The following is a 16,215-nucleotide window of genomic DNA, read 5'->3' on the forward strand; positions in this document are numbered from 1 at the left end:
AAATAAGTATAAATAAGTATTTATATTTGTGTACAAGCTGTTTAGATTGTCAAAAGGCCTGTGTTTTTAGGGTTATTAACGAAGTTCGTGTACTCAGACCAGTAATATTTGGGGTCACAAGTTTTTTTCCATGGATATTTTGTGGGTCAGAAGATAAAAAGTTTGGGAACCACTGGTTTAGAGTGATCCTCAARACTATGAGCATGAACACATTCTTAAGATGTGGCAGAGGAAGCCATTGTTTTGTTTTGTTTTTTTGTCACGAAAGGCCGAAAAATWATTTATTTGCATGAACTTGGTGATCTCAACTAAATAATGTCAACAACCTATAGTAAGAAATTATAAASAGCATGCAAGTGAGTTTGTTGTTGGACAGTGACCTCTAGAGGCAGAGCAGTTTGTAGACAGGWTTGAAGAGCTTTTGTTGTTCATATATTCTCAGAAAGTAAACACAAAAATGTTTATTTTTTTTAAAGAGTTAACTACCAACACATTTCTAAGTGAATACAGAGAGGTTTGATTTTAAATGCTATGTTTATGCCGTTATAACAAAAACAAAACAACAACCATTTGATAGTAAAAATTATGATTTTTCCTTTCATGCAGTATACAAATAAATTACATCTGTACTTTCAAATTAAGCAACAGACTTTATCAGTGWGTTGTGAATCAGCATTTAATTTTTCAGTTATTTTGTATAACTTACAGGACTACATTAAATTTACATGTTGATAATAATCATAAAGAATTTATCAAAAATTAGGGTAAAAGGCAAGAAAAATGAAACTGGATTGTAGACGTTTTATTGGCATTGTTCATTTGAGTTGCAGACATGTACACAAACTCACTCATCCAATATCAGAGCAATGCATTATTAAAATAAACATGAGGTTCTGTCAGAGTATACTTAAGTTTGCTTTTCTTTTAAATTTTTTTGATGAAAAAAAAAGCATACTCGTAACGTAATGAACCTACAGATGTATCATTCCCCTGCATCGCATTATGTTTTTATCTTATGTATAAAAGTTTAGGTAACTGTCTGCAGAAACCTCTTAAACAAAAGTGCCACTCACATTTATTTTCAATGRGATCAAACTAAAAATTATTTAATCAAAGCAGCTCCAGCACAAGTAGCAGCAACAACTAAACAACAACCAAAGAAGCACTGTCTTCAGTTGCAGTGTTAAACTCAAATAACATTACAGGCTAACATTAGTCACCCCCTTTATAAACTAGATATTTTAAACCCAACAGGCTCCAGGAAGYCGGCCTGTGCCCTCTATTTCAGGATCTTTTCCCCCCTGTTGTGGGCATGTTGGGGGGATGTTTGTGGTAATAGTCTGGTGGAGTAGGGTTTGYGCTTGCATTCATCCCTGTGGGGACGTAATACATATTCTCCAGGTAGCTGTGGTCCAGTGGTGGATGATTTGAGGGCTCTGGCTTAGATCCTTGACCTGAAGGATTCCTGTAGCCAACTCCAGGTCTGCTTGGGTGCAAGGCTGCTGCAGCGGAGGCCTCAGGATATTGGGGTGGCTGAGGCTGAGCCTGAGGGTGGGCTAATGGAGGAGGAGCTGCACAGGGCAGGTACTGTGGAGCAGGGGCGTACATGTTGGGGTTGTGGAGGGGTGGAAAGGGGGCTGCAGCAGGAGGATACAGGCCTGAATGGGACATTGCTTGCTGTGGGATGAGCACCTCCACGTACTGGCCAGTCTCTGGGTCAAACAGCATTTTTCTAAGTGGTTGTACGGGCACCTCAATATAAAAATACTTTCCTGTTTCAGGATCCAGAAGCACTCGGCGTGGCGTCTGGCCGTAGTTACTTTCCGAATACAAGCTAGAGTTGTCACCTCCATATTCCGAGCCATAAGAAGACCCCATGGTCTGAGGGCCYCACATGTACTGAGGATCCATCGGAGGCAGACCAGGAGAGTGYCTGTGGCTAGGATCACTGTAAGGAGCCCCAGCAATGTTTGGTGGCTGCTGATGAGGGGATCTGTGAACTGGAGGCCGCCGAGGGCCAGTATGTTGGGGGGGCTGCATTGAGCGATCAGCAGGYTAGGCCTGCATGAGTGAGGGGTGGGGAGGGCAGGGACCAGATGGGTGGAGAGGCTGGTAAATAGATGGTGGTTGGTTTGGACCAAGAGGGCTTGATTTTGAAGAGCCTGGTTGATAACTCATTGGCTGTGGATCTGGTCTATACTGCAGGGGGTGGAGAGGGGGCTGGCTTACTTGGTAAGAAGGATGTGATGGTCCAGGTGGTGTAAAGTTATGGGGGCTACGATGATGATGATGAGGAGATGTATGACCAGAATGAGGGGGGTAGCCAGCTGTGCAGGAGCAGGGAGGAGGGCGAGATGAGGACTGATAGCYGCTTGATCTCAGGGGAGTCAAATCTGGAAGCAAAAGTGGACTGAAGCTCTCTCTTTCATCGTAACTTGGAGGGTCATCTGAGGAATAAAAATGAAGATCATCTAACCTTTGGGAACGGTCACTGGGGACTGATCTGCCGCATGGCTGATGGGTACATCTTGGTTCTTGCACGGTGGAGACACCAGTGAGTTGATTTGTATTTAAAGTACCGGGCATAGATTGCTCATGATGACAAGTTGCTTTGGGAAACTGRGGCTGACTGTCTGAAGCTATGAAAGCTGACTGGTTGGCTTCAGGTGGGATACCCCCAGGGCTTTGGTTTGGTTGTGTGTCTGAAACTGGAGCTGAGGTTACGCCTAAAGCAGCAGCTGGTGTTGTAGTTAAGGATGCAGGTTTTGGAACATTTCTTGGGCTCTGATGAGAAGCAGCAGGTTGTTGGTGCTGGACTCTGTTAGCAGATGCCTCTGTYTCCGATGACACAGTAGACTGGTTTGTTAGACTGGAAACTGTAGTTGCTGTTGGTCTGTGAGGAGGAGGTTTAAGGCTCGACACTGCTGACACAGTCAGTTTTCTTGAATAATTTGATGATGATGACGTGGACTCATTGGAAATCTTCCTGTAGACTGTGGGTGAGCTTACTACAATAGTTTGAGGCCTGTCCTCAACCTGTGGTTTTCCAGGCGATGACGTCCCAGATGTTTTCTGTGTGTCATTTAAGTGTCCTAAATCTGCCGGTCTAAATTTGCAGTTAGGTTTAGGAGGAACAGCTGGCTTTTGAGAATTTTTAGCTATAGATTTCACCTCAATACTTTGAGGTTTGTTGTTTCCTGTTGAGTTTGTGGCCGTTTCTTGTTTTGGTGAATCCTTAAACAACGATTTGACATCAACTGGCTGTGGTCTGAACTTTCTTATCGCAGGGGACCTTGGAGGAAAAGTTGGATCTATTCTTTTGATTGCTTCAAAATCCCCTATGTCTTTTTGTTTGATGAGAAAAGGTGTTTGCTCCAGTGAGTTCACTTTTTGCTTTGCAGAATCTGTTTCTGGAGGTTTTGCACCAACTTCTTCATCCTCTTTGGGTTTTGTGATGATGTCTGTGTTGCCAGTCACTACCGAGGATCCAGAGGTGGTGGATGATGAAGAAAATGTCCTCTCTCTGTGAGACTCAAGCAAACCTCCATCTGAAGAAGGAACAGTCTGAAGGGGGATCTCCAGAGAGTTCACATGCTTACAAGGAACTCCTTTWGCTCCAGTTGAGCTCTGATTGTCTGCCACCACTGCTCCAATGTCAGCTTGATAGCCTTTCTCCTTTAGAAGCATGGAAACCGAATGACCACCACCGCCAGATGTGCTGCCAGAGGTAGAGCCAGGTGAAAGCGATGCAGGAGCTGGAGCCTGGATTGAGCGAGGAGTCTCTTTCTGATCTGACAATGCCAACATGTTGGTTTTATTTGTCTTTTCTCTTATTAACACAACAGCGGTGGACACCTCGCTTTCCTTGCTGGGAAGTTTAGGGAGGCTTCCAAGCGTGGGCGAATTTTGATCTGTTCTAGTCATTACAGGGTTCTCCTCTCTTTCTGGTTCTTTATGGATTTCTGTCACAGGATTTTGCTTTTCTGCTGTAATGTTAATATCATGTTCACAAAGCTTGTGAATCCCTTTGTCTTCAGCTGTCTGGTTTGGTGTGTCTGGAACTGAGGACTGGAAGTCCTCAAATTCTTTGCCCAAAGAATTTATAGATTCTTGGGGTTTGTCACCTGAATCGTTCTTGATGCTTGACATTTTATTTTTGCCATCTTTCCAGCAGACAGCTTTGTATTCTATTTGCATCGGCTGTGGATCAGACAGAGAACTTTCTTTGTTCTGAGYTAAGATAAGTAACTTTGGAGTGTTTGCAGCTTCTGTTTGTTCCTCGCTCCTCTCTTTACAGATGACTTTTTCATTTTCCTCCTTTTCTTTCATCCTAATCTCCGGTGTTACACCATTTTCCTCTGCTGTTGAGASCTCTTCCCTCCTTTCCTTATTATAAATTTCTTTCTCCTCTTCATTCACATTTGATGGGTTTTCAGCTGTAGCTGCCTTGAAGGATAGGTTGTATGTATTTTTCACAAGCCGCCTCACATCTCTAACTTTGTGCATAGGAGCTTTAATTTTATTATCTTCATGCCCTTCATCCTTTGTCTTCTCATCAGTCTTTTCCTCCTTTTGTCTGTTAGACACATCTGATGAAAAAGGCTTGCTTTCTGCCTCGGTTGTGAGACAGACATTTAGTGAGGCTTTCTTTTTTTCCACAGCTTTGACTGTAATCTCCTGTGCTTTGAACGTGCCTCTGTCACTCAGCAGGACTTGTTTATGGGGCTTCGTGTTTGCACATTCCTGGTCTCTCTTTGTCACTCTTGCTCGTGTGTCACTCTCTGCACTGGCAGAAGAAGCTCCTGTGTCCCAAGCAGTGGTATTTGCTGAGTCACATGACTCCCTTTCATGTGTTTGCTGTAATCCGCTCAGGTGTTTTTTACTTTCAAATGCCACTTTCAYTTCAGATTTCACCTCTGATTCAGACAATTTTGAGGGTCTTTTTGATAAAAGGCTTCCTCGCTGTCAGTCTGGGAAAAAGTAACACTTCTGCCACTGCTGGATGAACTTGGCCTGATATTAGATCTCATTCTATGGCTTTTAGGCAGTTTGGTTTGTTCCTTTGTGCTTGCTTCTCCTCTCACAGAAAATCCTTCAGATGAAAGGCTGTAATCTGACTGGAGYCTAGAACTCAGATCATGTGAGTCAGGTTTTGGGGACTCTTTCAGTAGRGCCACAGCACTCTCTGATGGTAGACCTGCTTCTTCGTTTGCTTGCTCATCAGGTTGTCCGTCAGTGCTTTGCATCTTCTTTGACAACACATTCTTGATGAGACATGAAGCCATTTTTGTCTTAGAGTGTGTTTCATCCATAGAAGCTGATTTTTGAAATCTGGACTGCCTGTTCTTTTGTTGATTGAGCTCAACGCTGCCATCAGAAGGGAAACATTCTTGCATTGCCGCTGGTGTACTATGTTGTCTCAAGAATGTCCCTCTGGGGTGAACTTCCTGAGAGGGACTTTCCACCATCACTGGTACCCCAGGACTGCTGTTTTCACTGCTTTCATCCTGCTTCCTTTCAGTACTGTCTTTTCTTTTCAGCTGAATCTGTCTTTTGGGCACTCCTCTTTTCACCCGCCTGCAGTCTTCTCTTTCCACAGCTACATCAATGCATTCAAAGCTCCCCAGCTCATTTTGCCGAGATGAATCTACGCCATCTGAATAATGCGTAGATGGCTGCTGGAAGGAGAGTTCATCATGGTCAAGCTTTGGTGCTGAACCCCTAAAGTCTGCATAGGCCAGCCAGGCTGCGTTGACCCCAGCTGGGCTRTCCTGAGTAGATGGTTGAGAGATGTTTGTAGAGGAGCAGTGGCTGGAGTTGTACATGTCAAGATAATCTATTTCAGGGCTTGACAGGCTGCGGAAAGCCACATCTGTCAGCCACTTCACCTCATTGTCTGTCTCATCAAGTTCACTTCCCATGCTGGAGCTGGAGCTCTGACACAACCTGTTTGGYACCAAGCGTCGAGGAGCACTTCTCCTGTTCTGGGATGCAGTAGGTTGAAGTTTTCTGCCGGTGCTCCCACCCRTGGTGTCTTGTTGAGAAGGAAGTTTAGGCAGACTCTGTTGTTGCTGTAGCTGTCTTGTCACCGGCAGGCTCTCTGAATAAGAATGTGCCGTTGGCAGTCCCTGACTTGTCTCTCTGCTTGTGGGAGCTGCACTGAGACTCACAGGTCCTTTTCTATTCCTGGCACTGAATGACAGCTCAACCTGTTTCCCTCTGTAACTGGCAACCCCCTGCCARCCCTCCCCTCTTTCAGGAGCCTGCTCCTCCCTCTCTGTCTCTCTATTCATTCCCCCATCCATACCTATATCGTTTCCATGCTTCTGTGGCATTTCCCTGTCCATCTCCAATTGCTTTCCTAGCTTGACCCAATGGGCCTGGCTGTTAGTGTCAACAAGGTCAACATTGGGGCTGTCCCTAGTTGTCACCTCTTTCTTTAAATTACCACTCGGTTTGGAGGCTAAAACCTGAGAGGGGCTTCTCTTCTGCCACTGTCTGTATGGTTTTTCTGGGGCTATAATGTGGACAGGTGTAAACCTGGTAAGAGGTGGAGAGGGAGTRCGCCGTCTGTTTATGTGGTGAGACATATCCTGTGTGAGCCTCTCTTTGTCTTCACYCTTAACTTTGGCTAACGGCTGTCTTCTTGAGCTCTCAGGTGTGCCAGCCCATTTTGGTGAATAAACACGGTTATTAAAATTCAATGCAGGAGAAGTGAATTGAGGATGAAGGCTTTGCARGGGAGGGCTGAATGTAACTCTGTTGACAGGTGAAATATCTGGATTTTTGTGCCCAGGGGCCCTTTGATTAGGTGAAGCTGATTTGACTTCTTTCTCAGAAAATGGGGAGTGGATATCTTGATTCCTGTCTTTGGGGGCTTTGAAATTAGGGGACACAGACTTTGCAACTTCCTCTTTAGATAAAGGGAGGCAGGTGTCTTCAGGGACTTTGAAATTAGGGGATGCAGACTTTATGACTTCTTTCTCAAAAAAATGGGAGTGGGTGTCTTGATTCCTGTCTTTGGGGGTTCTGAAATTAGGGGACACTGACTTCACAACTTCCTCTTCAGAAAAAGGGAGGTGGGTGTCTTGATTTCTGTCTTCGGGGACTTTGAAATTAGGGGACACAGACTTTACAACTTCCTCTTTAGAAAAAGGGAGGTGGGTGTCTTGATTTCTGTTTTGGGCTTTGAAATTAGGGGACACAGACTTTACAACTTCCTTTTCAGAAAAAGGGAAGTGGGTGTCTTCAGGGGCTCTGAAATTAGGGGATGCAGACTTTATGACTTCTTTCTCAAAAAAATGGGAGTGGGTGTCTTGCTTCCTGTCTTTGGGGGCTCTGAAATTAGGGGACACAGACTTTACAACTTCCTCTTCAGAAAAAGGGAGGTGGGTGTCTTGATTTCTGTCTTCGGGGTTTTTGAAATTAGGGGATGCAGACTTTGCGACTTCTTTCTCAAAAAAATGTGAGTGGTTGTCTTGATTTCTGTCTTCAGGAGCTCTGAAATTAAGAGACGCAGACTTTATGACTTCTTTCTCAGAAAAGGGGGAGTGGATGTCTTGATTCCAGTTTTCAGGAGCTCTAAGGATCAGGGAAGCAGATTTGATTACTTCTTCCTGAACAAAGTCTTGTTTTTCCTCAATAGAGGAAGCTACACTCAATCTATTCTGAATGCAAGTTTCCTTTATTGTTTCTTCTCTTTCCGGGTTTTGCTGTAAGATGTCTAAACTTGTATCTGATAACGCAGATATATGAGAAAGAACGGTCTTTCCTGCTGAGTTGTTCAGAAGTTCAACAACAGTGTCTTTTTCTCTCGCATACAAATGAAACAAGGGCGACACAGTGCTTTTTTCCAGATGTGTTGGGGACTGTGTTTTTGTGATATCTGATGTAACAGGAGCTGTTTTAATCTCAGGTGAGCTTCTTACAGAGGTCTGGTTTGTATGAGGTGGAATATATTCTGRGGAAAGGGTTGCTGGTGATTGATGYTACCTCTGCTCAGAAATTGGTGGTTCAGGTGATGGAACTGGACTTCTGTACTGAGATGAAGGAATTTGTAACTCCTCAGATGTAGTTTTAAATTTTGGTTCAGGTGAAGGGGTGAGGGGGTATGGCTGTGGTGAAGGCGTTTGGTTTCTAGATAGTGACAACAAAGGTGAATCAGGCTGTGAAACTGAGCTAGATGTTGAGTTTTGTTGGGTTCCAATGGACTCGACTACACTGCTGTTTATATTATTTTTATTTACTCCAGAGGAATTAGGAGTCCTTTGTCCTTGAAGTTCAGGAAATGGAGGACTGTTTCTGTCCTCTGGCTGAACAACAGAGTAAGAAATCCCTGTGATATGAGGCGAGGAGGTGAGGCTTCTTGGTGAGGTGGAGGTAAAGTGAGGATCTAAGAGAGGAGATCCTGAACCTGTCTTCACTTGAGAGACTTCCTCTTTCCTTTTGATCTCAGGTGAAGATGTTGTGATCCTGATCTCAGGTGAGGGAGAAGTATATCTGTGCTCTATGGGAGAACTATTGTGTTGTACTCCAGGTGATGGAGATAAACTAACCACAGGTGAAGACGCCTGGGTCCCAAGCTCAGAAAATGTTAAACTGTTTAGTCTTTTAGGTGATGGATCAGGAGAGGGACTTCTTGACTCAGTGTTGGTTGGAGAAGCAGGACAAAGTTGGCCAGGTGAGGTACTTGTGTTTCTTAATTTGGGTAAAACAGCGTGCCCCACAAGCTCAGGAGTTGTTGGTACTAAAACAACAGGAGATGGGGGGGTGTAGCGAGGTCCAGGTGTGGAAACGGTACTGTCTGGTTCTGCTGATAACCTTATATCTTGGCTCTCATGGGTAGCTGCAGAGTCTCTTTCTGCAGTGGAGAAATCTGAAATAGATTCAGTACTTTGAGCAAAATCTTTTATATCAGGTGTAGAGCCTCTGCTAAAAAGATCAGGTAGGGACACCCTACCTCTTGGCTCAGAAAAAGGAGATGATCTGTGACTGTTAGGGGAGGGGGAGCTATTTCTGAGATCTGGTGAGACCAGTATTCCTTCTGAGAGAGATTTTGACTCTGAAACACTGGGTGAGAGTAAAGGAGATGAAAAGACAGTTTTAAGTTCAAGATCTGAATTTGTATAATCCCGAGAAAGGTGTGTGAGCTGAGGTGATGGACTGCTGTTTTGATTAAAGTTGATGGCTCTTGGCTCAAACAAGTATTGTGGAAGTGATGGACTTGGAGTTAAAGATTGAGTTGAGGGGCTACTCTGTCTTTCTTTGATTGAAGGTGTTAATCTCCTTGGTTCAATTTCTGAAGAGCTCTCTTTTAGATTAGGTGATGATGGTGAAAGTCTTTTTTCAGATGAGGAGGATGAAAATGATGACAGGCTTCCCTCTGGATTGAAGGGACTTGGGCTGTAACATCCAGGAGAGGGTGTCCTCTCACTGCTGTTTAACTCCTGAGATGATGGGGTGACTGGTGATGGGGTACTCGTTTTGAGCTGAGGTGGTGCTGCACCTTTGGGTTCTAAATCTGAAATATTTTTTTCAGAAACTTCTGGGTATTCCGAGATCAGTTCCTTATCCTCCAATTGCTTCCTGTCTGCCTCCTTTTGCAAGACAGGGCTGTAAAATCTTTCTCTTGAATCTTCAGAGCCCTCCTCTCCCTCACTGGAGCCCGGTGCAGTGTGATAAGAGCCAGAGGAATCGTTCTGCTCATCCAGCGGAGGGGATGCAGCAATTGTGCCTTCCACCACTCTCTGGCAAGGGGGAAAAGCTGCAGCAGAGGGGCTGCTGGAGAGGGACGGTGACTCACAGTCGTCTCCGAAAATGTCACACAGACAGGTGGTTTCAGAGATGGCACTCCGCTGAGCGGGGACGTTGATAATGTCAAAGATTTCAACGTGGTTTGGGGTGCCGTCACGATGACACAGAGAAAAGGTGCGAGGTGCACTACGCAGAAAGGAGTAACTGTCCCCCTGAAGAGTCCAGCTGTCCATTGCTAGTCCACAAGCTCCAAATGGTCACTGTGGCCAGTCCAGGCTGCTCCTCTACCAGGCCCTTGMCTTTGTTCCTGCAAAAAGATACGGTCACCAGGAGGGTGTGTAGCTCATTCATCTATACTGAGAGAAGCATTTGACTCAAATTACTTTAAGTTTATAAACATCAAATAAGTCTTTATGCTTAAATATATATTTTAATACAGCTCACTATTTCTGAATAAAAACAACTTGACATGAAATCAAGAAAACATTCATTGATTTACCTTTTATTTGACTACCAATTTTATGCTTCATGCAAGATTTTTAAGCATTATCTCCATCTACAATGCTTTTATTTTGATTATAAATGAAGTGTTATTCAGTTTGAACTTCAATTCTGTTGAACTAACAATATATCACATTAGCTCTGCTAAAGAATAAAAACTTTTAAAACTCTTTATATGTTGAACTAAGTAGAGATGACGAGCATGTCTTGTGTAAAGTAAAAAAAGTAGAAAATGTCTTGTACTGTACCTTTGGCCATTGATGAAGCTTTCAACAAAATCTTTCACTCATCCAACAAACGTCCTTTCCAGGACCGAGTAGCTCAGTTCAACTCAGTCCGCCAGTACCAGACAGCCTGGATAACTTCAGAATGTCAAAGATGTTACCATGTGTCAGACTTGGATAGAAGAAGCTAAGAGGAGGAACTTATTCAGGCACCTCACATCCTCTCATGCTATCATCTCTATCACTGCCCTGCCCCTCAGAGCTGGCATCAGGGAAAAGCCTTTCGTTACAGCAAGCAACCTGGATCCTACTTTTTTTCTTCTTTTACAGACTGAYGTTTGAGTGGGCATTGGCTTTCCTGTGTGAGCCGAGGTGGGGTACCTCYCGAGGGGTGGGTGGGTTTATAGTTAGCAGCAGATGCTGATGAGGCCAGTGAGCACGCCTGGAATCTGACACTCGCAGCCAGCTCAGTCACACTGCTTCACTATTTATAGACCTACATTATCAGGGCCAGATAGACATTAAGTTTCGTTCTTTGGCTTGGCGTGCTAGTGAGGGAAAGAATGGCACATGCATTGCCCCCTTGGCTACAAAATATGTGGCTGTGCTTAACACAGAGGGTTAAACTAATCCAACCTTGTGTGTCTGTGTGGCCTTATGTGTGCATGCTAAGACATGGCTGGGGAGAAGGTCAAAAGTTAACAGACCTGATTTGACCAGCACATTAAATTCTGCAGCATGGCAAGGGTCTCGCATATATTTACATAATTTAGTTTTCAGAAACAATATGCAAAGAAAGCTCACTTTTAAAGTCACAATCAGCTAAAAACAGAAAGATCTGCATGTTTCTATTAGGGCTTCAATAGTATGAAGCTATGTTGAGGCTGTCTAGACCTGCTTGATAGTGGTAAATTTAGATAAGCCTCCTGTCCCTAATGTAATACCTCATGTCATTACCAATTATTCTCAGGTATTAAGTCTCTCGGGGAAACAAAAGATTCTAATTATATTATGTCTAACTGGAAAGACAGTTATTTTTATGCATGACAATGCGTTACAGATCCTTTGTGTGAGTCTTAAAGAGAGAATTCAGATCCTTTTAGGTGGGGTTCTGTAGAAAGGATATGAACAAATAACATCTTACCTGTTGGAGATTGCTCTTTCAATAACTTTAATTTAGAGAAATGGGAGATAAGGTCTGACCAGACTGGTACAGATGAAGACATTAACAAGGTGGATTGCTGCCTTTTTAAAATAACTCCAATCTAATAAACAAACAAACAAACAAATAAATAAATAAATAAATAAAGATTCATGTGAGCATTTATATTTTTACGACATACACCATTTTATTCTAATTCTCAGAAAGTAATCATTGGATGTAAGTAAACACAATTCAAAATGGCCATCACAACTAACTGACTTTAACAAACCCAAAAATGGCTTTTTAAATATTGAGCTAAAATTTGGAGCAATTGTAATATCTGACAGTTGTCCCTGACAAATAGTTCAACCATTAACAGATCTCGTGAGGCTTTTGTTTAAAACTTCGTCATAAACAATTCGAGTCAAAGGTGTTGACCTGTTAGCAAAATATCTCATGAACCACTGGGAACATATTAATTAAATGCTAAGTAACTATTTGATGCACGTCTACAATTTAGCTGTTAAAGTTTTAAAACCATGGCTGCTTCAGTAAACTGACAGAAAACACAAAAATGACCATCTATATTAATTTTACTGATATGTAGCTAACATTTGGTGTGGTAGAAGCTGAGAATTATCCCTAGCACATACTTTAAGCTCTACTCAGCTCTAAGCCCAAATGAAATGTGGTGGTATATTATTGTAGTGTGTGCTATATGGATTTTGTGGTGTATTTTTTGTTTTGTTTTATTTTTATTTTTTGTATTTATCTCTCATTGTTCTTGCTGTCTGCAAAGCAAATTGCCCCTTGGAGAAAGTTTATCTAATCTAATCTAATCTAATCTAATCTAATCTAATCTAATCTAATCTAATCTAATCTAATCTAATCTAATCTAATCTAATCTAATCTAATCTAATCTAATCTAATCTAATCTAATCTAATCTAATCTAATCTAATCTATACGTTGTGCAACATCATTAGTTTGGCATTACACTGTTAATATTCAACCCTGTTTGTTAACAAATTACATTAAAATTGCAATAATTTTTGGAGTCAGTCCAATTCAAGCTGGCGATTCTTAGCCAACACATTCACTAAAATATTAAGTGAATTTTACAGATCTACAAGTAAAACCTGGTGTGATAGTAGCTGAGAGTCATTCACAACACATACTGTATATGTAACAGTATTTTCAAGGTTTGACTAAAACAGCTTTAGCTCCATCCTTTCTCAGTAAGAGGTTTTCTTAGTTTGAAAATGTGGTGTAGGACAGTCGTCTTGGGAGCAGAAAACCGCAGGTCCAATCACCCACCAAGCCCACATGTCATGGTGTCCTTGAGCAAGACACCTAGTTCCTAAGCTCCCTGGGTGCTTACATAGCTGCCTGCTGCTCCACTTGTGTGTTTCTCTTGTGTGATGGGTCAAACGCCAAACACAAATTTCCTCATTGCATGGGAACATGCATTGATGACAATACACAACACACTATTATTATCACATTAATGTCACAATGTGCAGTATTTATAAGTTTGGGTTTAATCGTGATCTTTGGATTGACAAATGGGTCGGTTTTGTATATAAATGCATGAATGAAAAACTGTAATACACACTTCAGAACCTGAAAATAAATGTTTCACTAGTGTGTGGACCATTTACCATTACTGTTGTTTTATTGTTAGGTTTAGTTATTCACTTGAACTCTTGTGTTGTCATTGCCACTAGATGTCCTGCACTAAGAGAAAGTGTTATGTATTGTCAGCCTGTAATGTGCCCACACAATGAGGGAATTTGTTCTCTGTATTTGACCCACCACACAGGTGAGATACATCCCAGTGAAGCATCTGGGAAGTGGTAAGCTGTCTTGCTCAAGGACACTGCAACATTTGGGCATGGCAGGGAATCGTACCTGCAACTTTTCTGGCCACCCCACTACTGCTCCATAGCCGTCATATTATTTTCCTTAGTATATTAACGCTTGCTTCCTGCTCCTACCCACCAGTTTCCCATTAGTGATCAGCACACCTGTTTCCATTTACTCATTACCCCCACTGTTAATCATTTATTAACAATGTGCTTCTAGACTGGCAAAAAAATACATTCCCAAATAAAGCTGGCATTTAATTTGAAGGGGAAATAATTTACATGGTTTTTGAGCTCAATTTATTAGTCACAGTCACCCAACAGTTGTGGGTAAAAGGTTCAACCAGTTTTATCAGATAACAAATGAGAAACGTTTTTTATTTATAATAAATTAAATAGAAAATAGTGATAAACTCAGAGTCCTCACCAGTGAAAGGCTTTTAAGTCGCAGTCCAGCTGAAAGAAGAAAAATGTGTTTTATTTTGAAAAGGTCCGGTTAGCGCAGACTGCGACACAGGAAGTTCCGCATTACGACTGCGGATGAAGTGTTGCAGGAAGGAGGGCTAACGCTAATGTTTGCTAACTAATTAGCAAAGTAGGTGAGCGTATTCAACCCAAAATATATTTTGTATATTTAGCCTGCTGGCTAATATATGTTTAAAATGTTGAAAAACTATAAAATGATGAGGACTAGCGGGTTGTCATTGTGTTCTCTGACTGTTTGGGCCTCGTCTGTCAGCTGCAGGCTAACCTTTTGTAGCCAGAAAACGACTGGGACACCGTTTGTTTATGTTAGCTTTGCGATTACTTCTTGTTTTTGATTACCGCACTGAATCAAAATGCATGCCAAGTTGTAGAGTTGTATCCATGTCGCTAGTATGTAACATCAAATAAAGATAAAATGAGACATGTTTGTGTCTAAATAATAATAATTATTCATTCGAGGTTTAAAAGCCAGTTAGCTCTTTTACGGGTAGGTGGACATTTTCTGTGCGGTGATTTACACCAAAGATGCGCCTGTCAGAAGCTTGATGTTGGACTAAAATCAAATCACWTATCAGAATAAGATCAATTTGAGTCCACACAAATTCACACAATCACGTTTTGTGTCTACCTGGTGATTTAATCTCATCTGTGTGCGGTTGATTTGTAGGTAAACACCAGGCCGCAGGATGTCTCTGCTAATGTGTTAGCAGAGCTACACCAGGCCAAACTTTTAGCATTGGGGGTCCCAAATAGTTTTAAAATAAGCTTTTCAAGGACATGTCTACTTGCTGTCAGAGGACATTTAATGCGTTTTGTGTCATAGATTCAAAGTAGGTTTAGGGAGCTGTTTATGAAGAATAATCCCTTGTTAAACAATTCAGTAGGATTATGAGTTATAGTAAATTAAGAGAAATTAATCCATCATCCTTTTCAGTTTAAGCTCTATCGAACATCGGTTATTCACAGTCTGCTGCATTACTTGGACTTGCTGTCTTTACAGTTATCACGGAAATTCAAAGGTATTGGGTAAATTTTATTTACCTTTACAGATCTCTTGTTGTAGTGATCAGCACTGTGGCCATGTAATCACAAAGCTGCAGCAGCCGGAACAACAACAACAACTACTTAGACAACTAAATTATGGCTTTGAATCTTAAAATTAAGTGAATTAAAAAGATGGTAGTAAATTTCTATTTATCATTTTAAATGAACGGGAGTCTCTGGAGTCATTGAAGTTGGTTCACTAAGATTACAAAAAGAATAAAATGTGATATGGAACTGAAAAGCAGCACAAACTTTTTTGTTAGAGGTTTAAATTGACCGTTTATTAAAATGTAGCATTGTTCAGTTGTTTTTTTATTGTTTCTCCTCCTAATTCCAAGTTTTTGTTGTTTTGTGTTTTTCAGTCTGAATCATGGAGCAGTGTGCATGTGTAGAGCGGGAGCTGGAGAAAGTGCTCCATCGCTTTGTTATGTACGGCCACCAGTCTGAGGAGAGGCTAGACGAACTTCTGCGCAGCGTCTGTGAGATTCGTGGACAGCTAGTTGCTTTTGGTAAGATGGACACTTAAAATTTAAAACCTTGGTAGTTTGGTAAATTATTGTGCTTTCTTCATTATTTATCTTTACTCATGAATGGTTTTGTTGACATGCATAGTGAATTTTTATTTATTTATTTATTTTTATTGTTACACACCCATCATAAAATGGCTGTATTGGGGTATGTCTGTGGTGCTGTCCATCAATCTGACTGTGGGCAGTTTCATGTCTTAGCATAGACTTACTGAGCCCCGCCCATACCGTCCACTGGTAGCYTCTGTGACAGCATGGAGGAGCAGAAACAGAGACCWAACAGGACAACAGCTCACAGCCACCATAATAGATAAACAGCAGCTGAACTGGATCTGTTTCACAGATTATCGGTCATGTTTTTAAAATAAATTAATAACTATGTTAATTTCATTCAACAAACATGTAAAACAGCAGATTTATACCAGGAAAATGTATAATTTATAAGTAACAATGATCTAAACCAGAACTGAAGTCAGCCTGTAACTTAGACTTTAACTAGTTGAAAAAAATGACTTCAGTTAGTAATAAAGTATATTTATTATTTCTTCTTACTGTCATAAAAATAAGAATATTTATATTTACCAGWCAACAGTTAGAAAATGTTCTCTGGTTARAGGATGAAACTTGTCTCTATTAGCTAACATCTCCTCAACAGGTCAGGTTCCTCTAACAG

The 16,215-nt window shown here is 41.7% G+C and overlaps 2 protein-coding genes and 1 pseudogene across 3 annotated transcripts in view; 1 reads left to right on the forward strand and 2 right to left on the reverse strand.

The window, feature by feature from the left end:
• Nucleotides 1–786: 786 nt before the first annotated feature.
• Nucleotides 787–4,523, reverse strand: LOC106516004 (proline-rich protein 36). The gene is given in 1 exon segment (XM_074559735.1): nucleotides 787–4,523. A coding segment is annotated over 1 exon segment (3,222 nt). The 5' UTR covers nucleotides 4,507–4,523; the 3' UTR covers nucleotides 787–1,284.
• A 362-nt stretch (nucleotides 4,524–4,885) lies between these two features.
• LOC106516003 (serine/arginine repetitive matrix protein 2-like) lies at nucleotides 4,886–10,831 on the reverse strand (annotated as a pseudogene).
• A 3,140-nt stretch (nucleotides 10,832–13,971) lies between these two features.
• Nucleotides 13,972–16,215, forward strand: part of rmnd5b (required for meiotic nuclear division 5 homolog B) — a 14,826-nt gene continuing 12,582 nt past the window's right edge. The window contains exons 1-2 of one of the 2 annotated variants that reach the window (XM_014006132.1): nucleotides 13,972–14,080; nucleotides 15,378–15,524. In XM_014006132.1, the coding sequence (XP_013861586.1) occupies nucleotides 15,386–15,524 (139 nt within the window). In that variant the 5' untranslated portion in view covers nucleotides 13,972–14,080; nucleotides 15,378–15,385. Of the gene's footprint in view, nucleotides 14,085–15,377; nucleotides 15,525–16,215 lie in introns of both variants that reach the window. The other variant, XM_014006131.1, reaches the window with a different exon arrangement.

Source organism: Austrofundulus limnaeus, unplaced genomic scaffold, assembly GCF_001266775.1.
Source record: "Austrofundulus limnaeus strain Quisiro unplaced genomic scaffold, Austrofundulus_limnaeus-1.0 Scaffold34, whole genome shotgun sequence".
Lineage (NCBI taxonomy): Eukaryota > Metazoa > Chordata > Actinopteri > Cyprinodontiformes > Rivulidae > Austrofundulus > Austrofundulus limnaeus.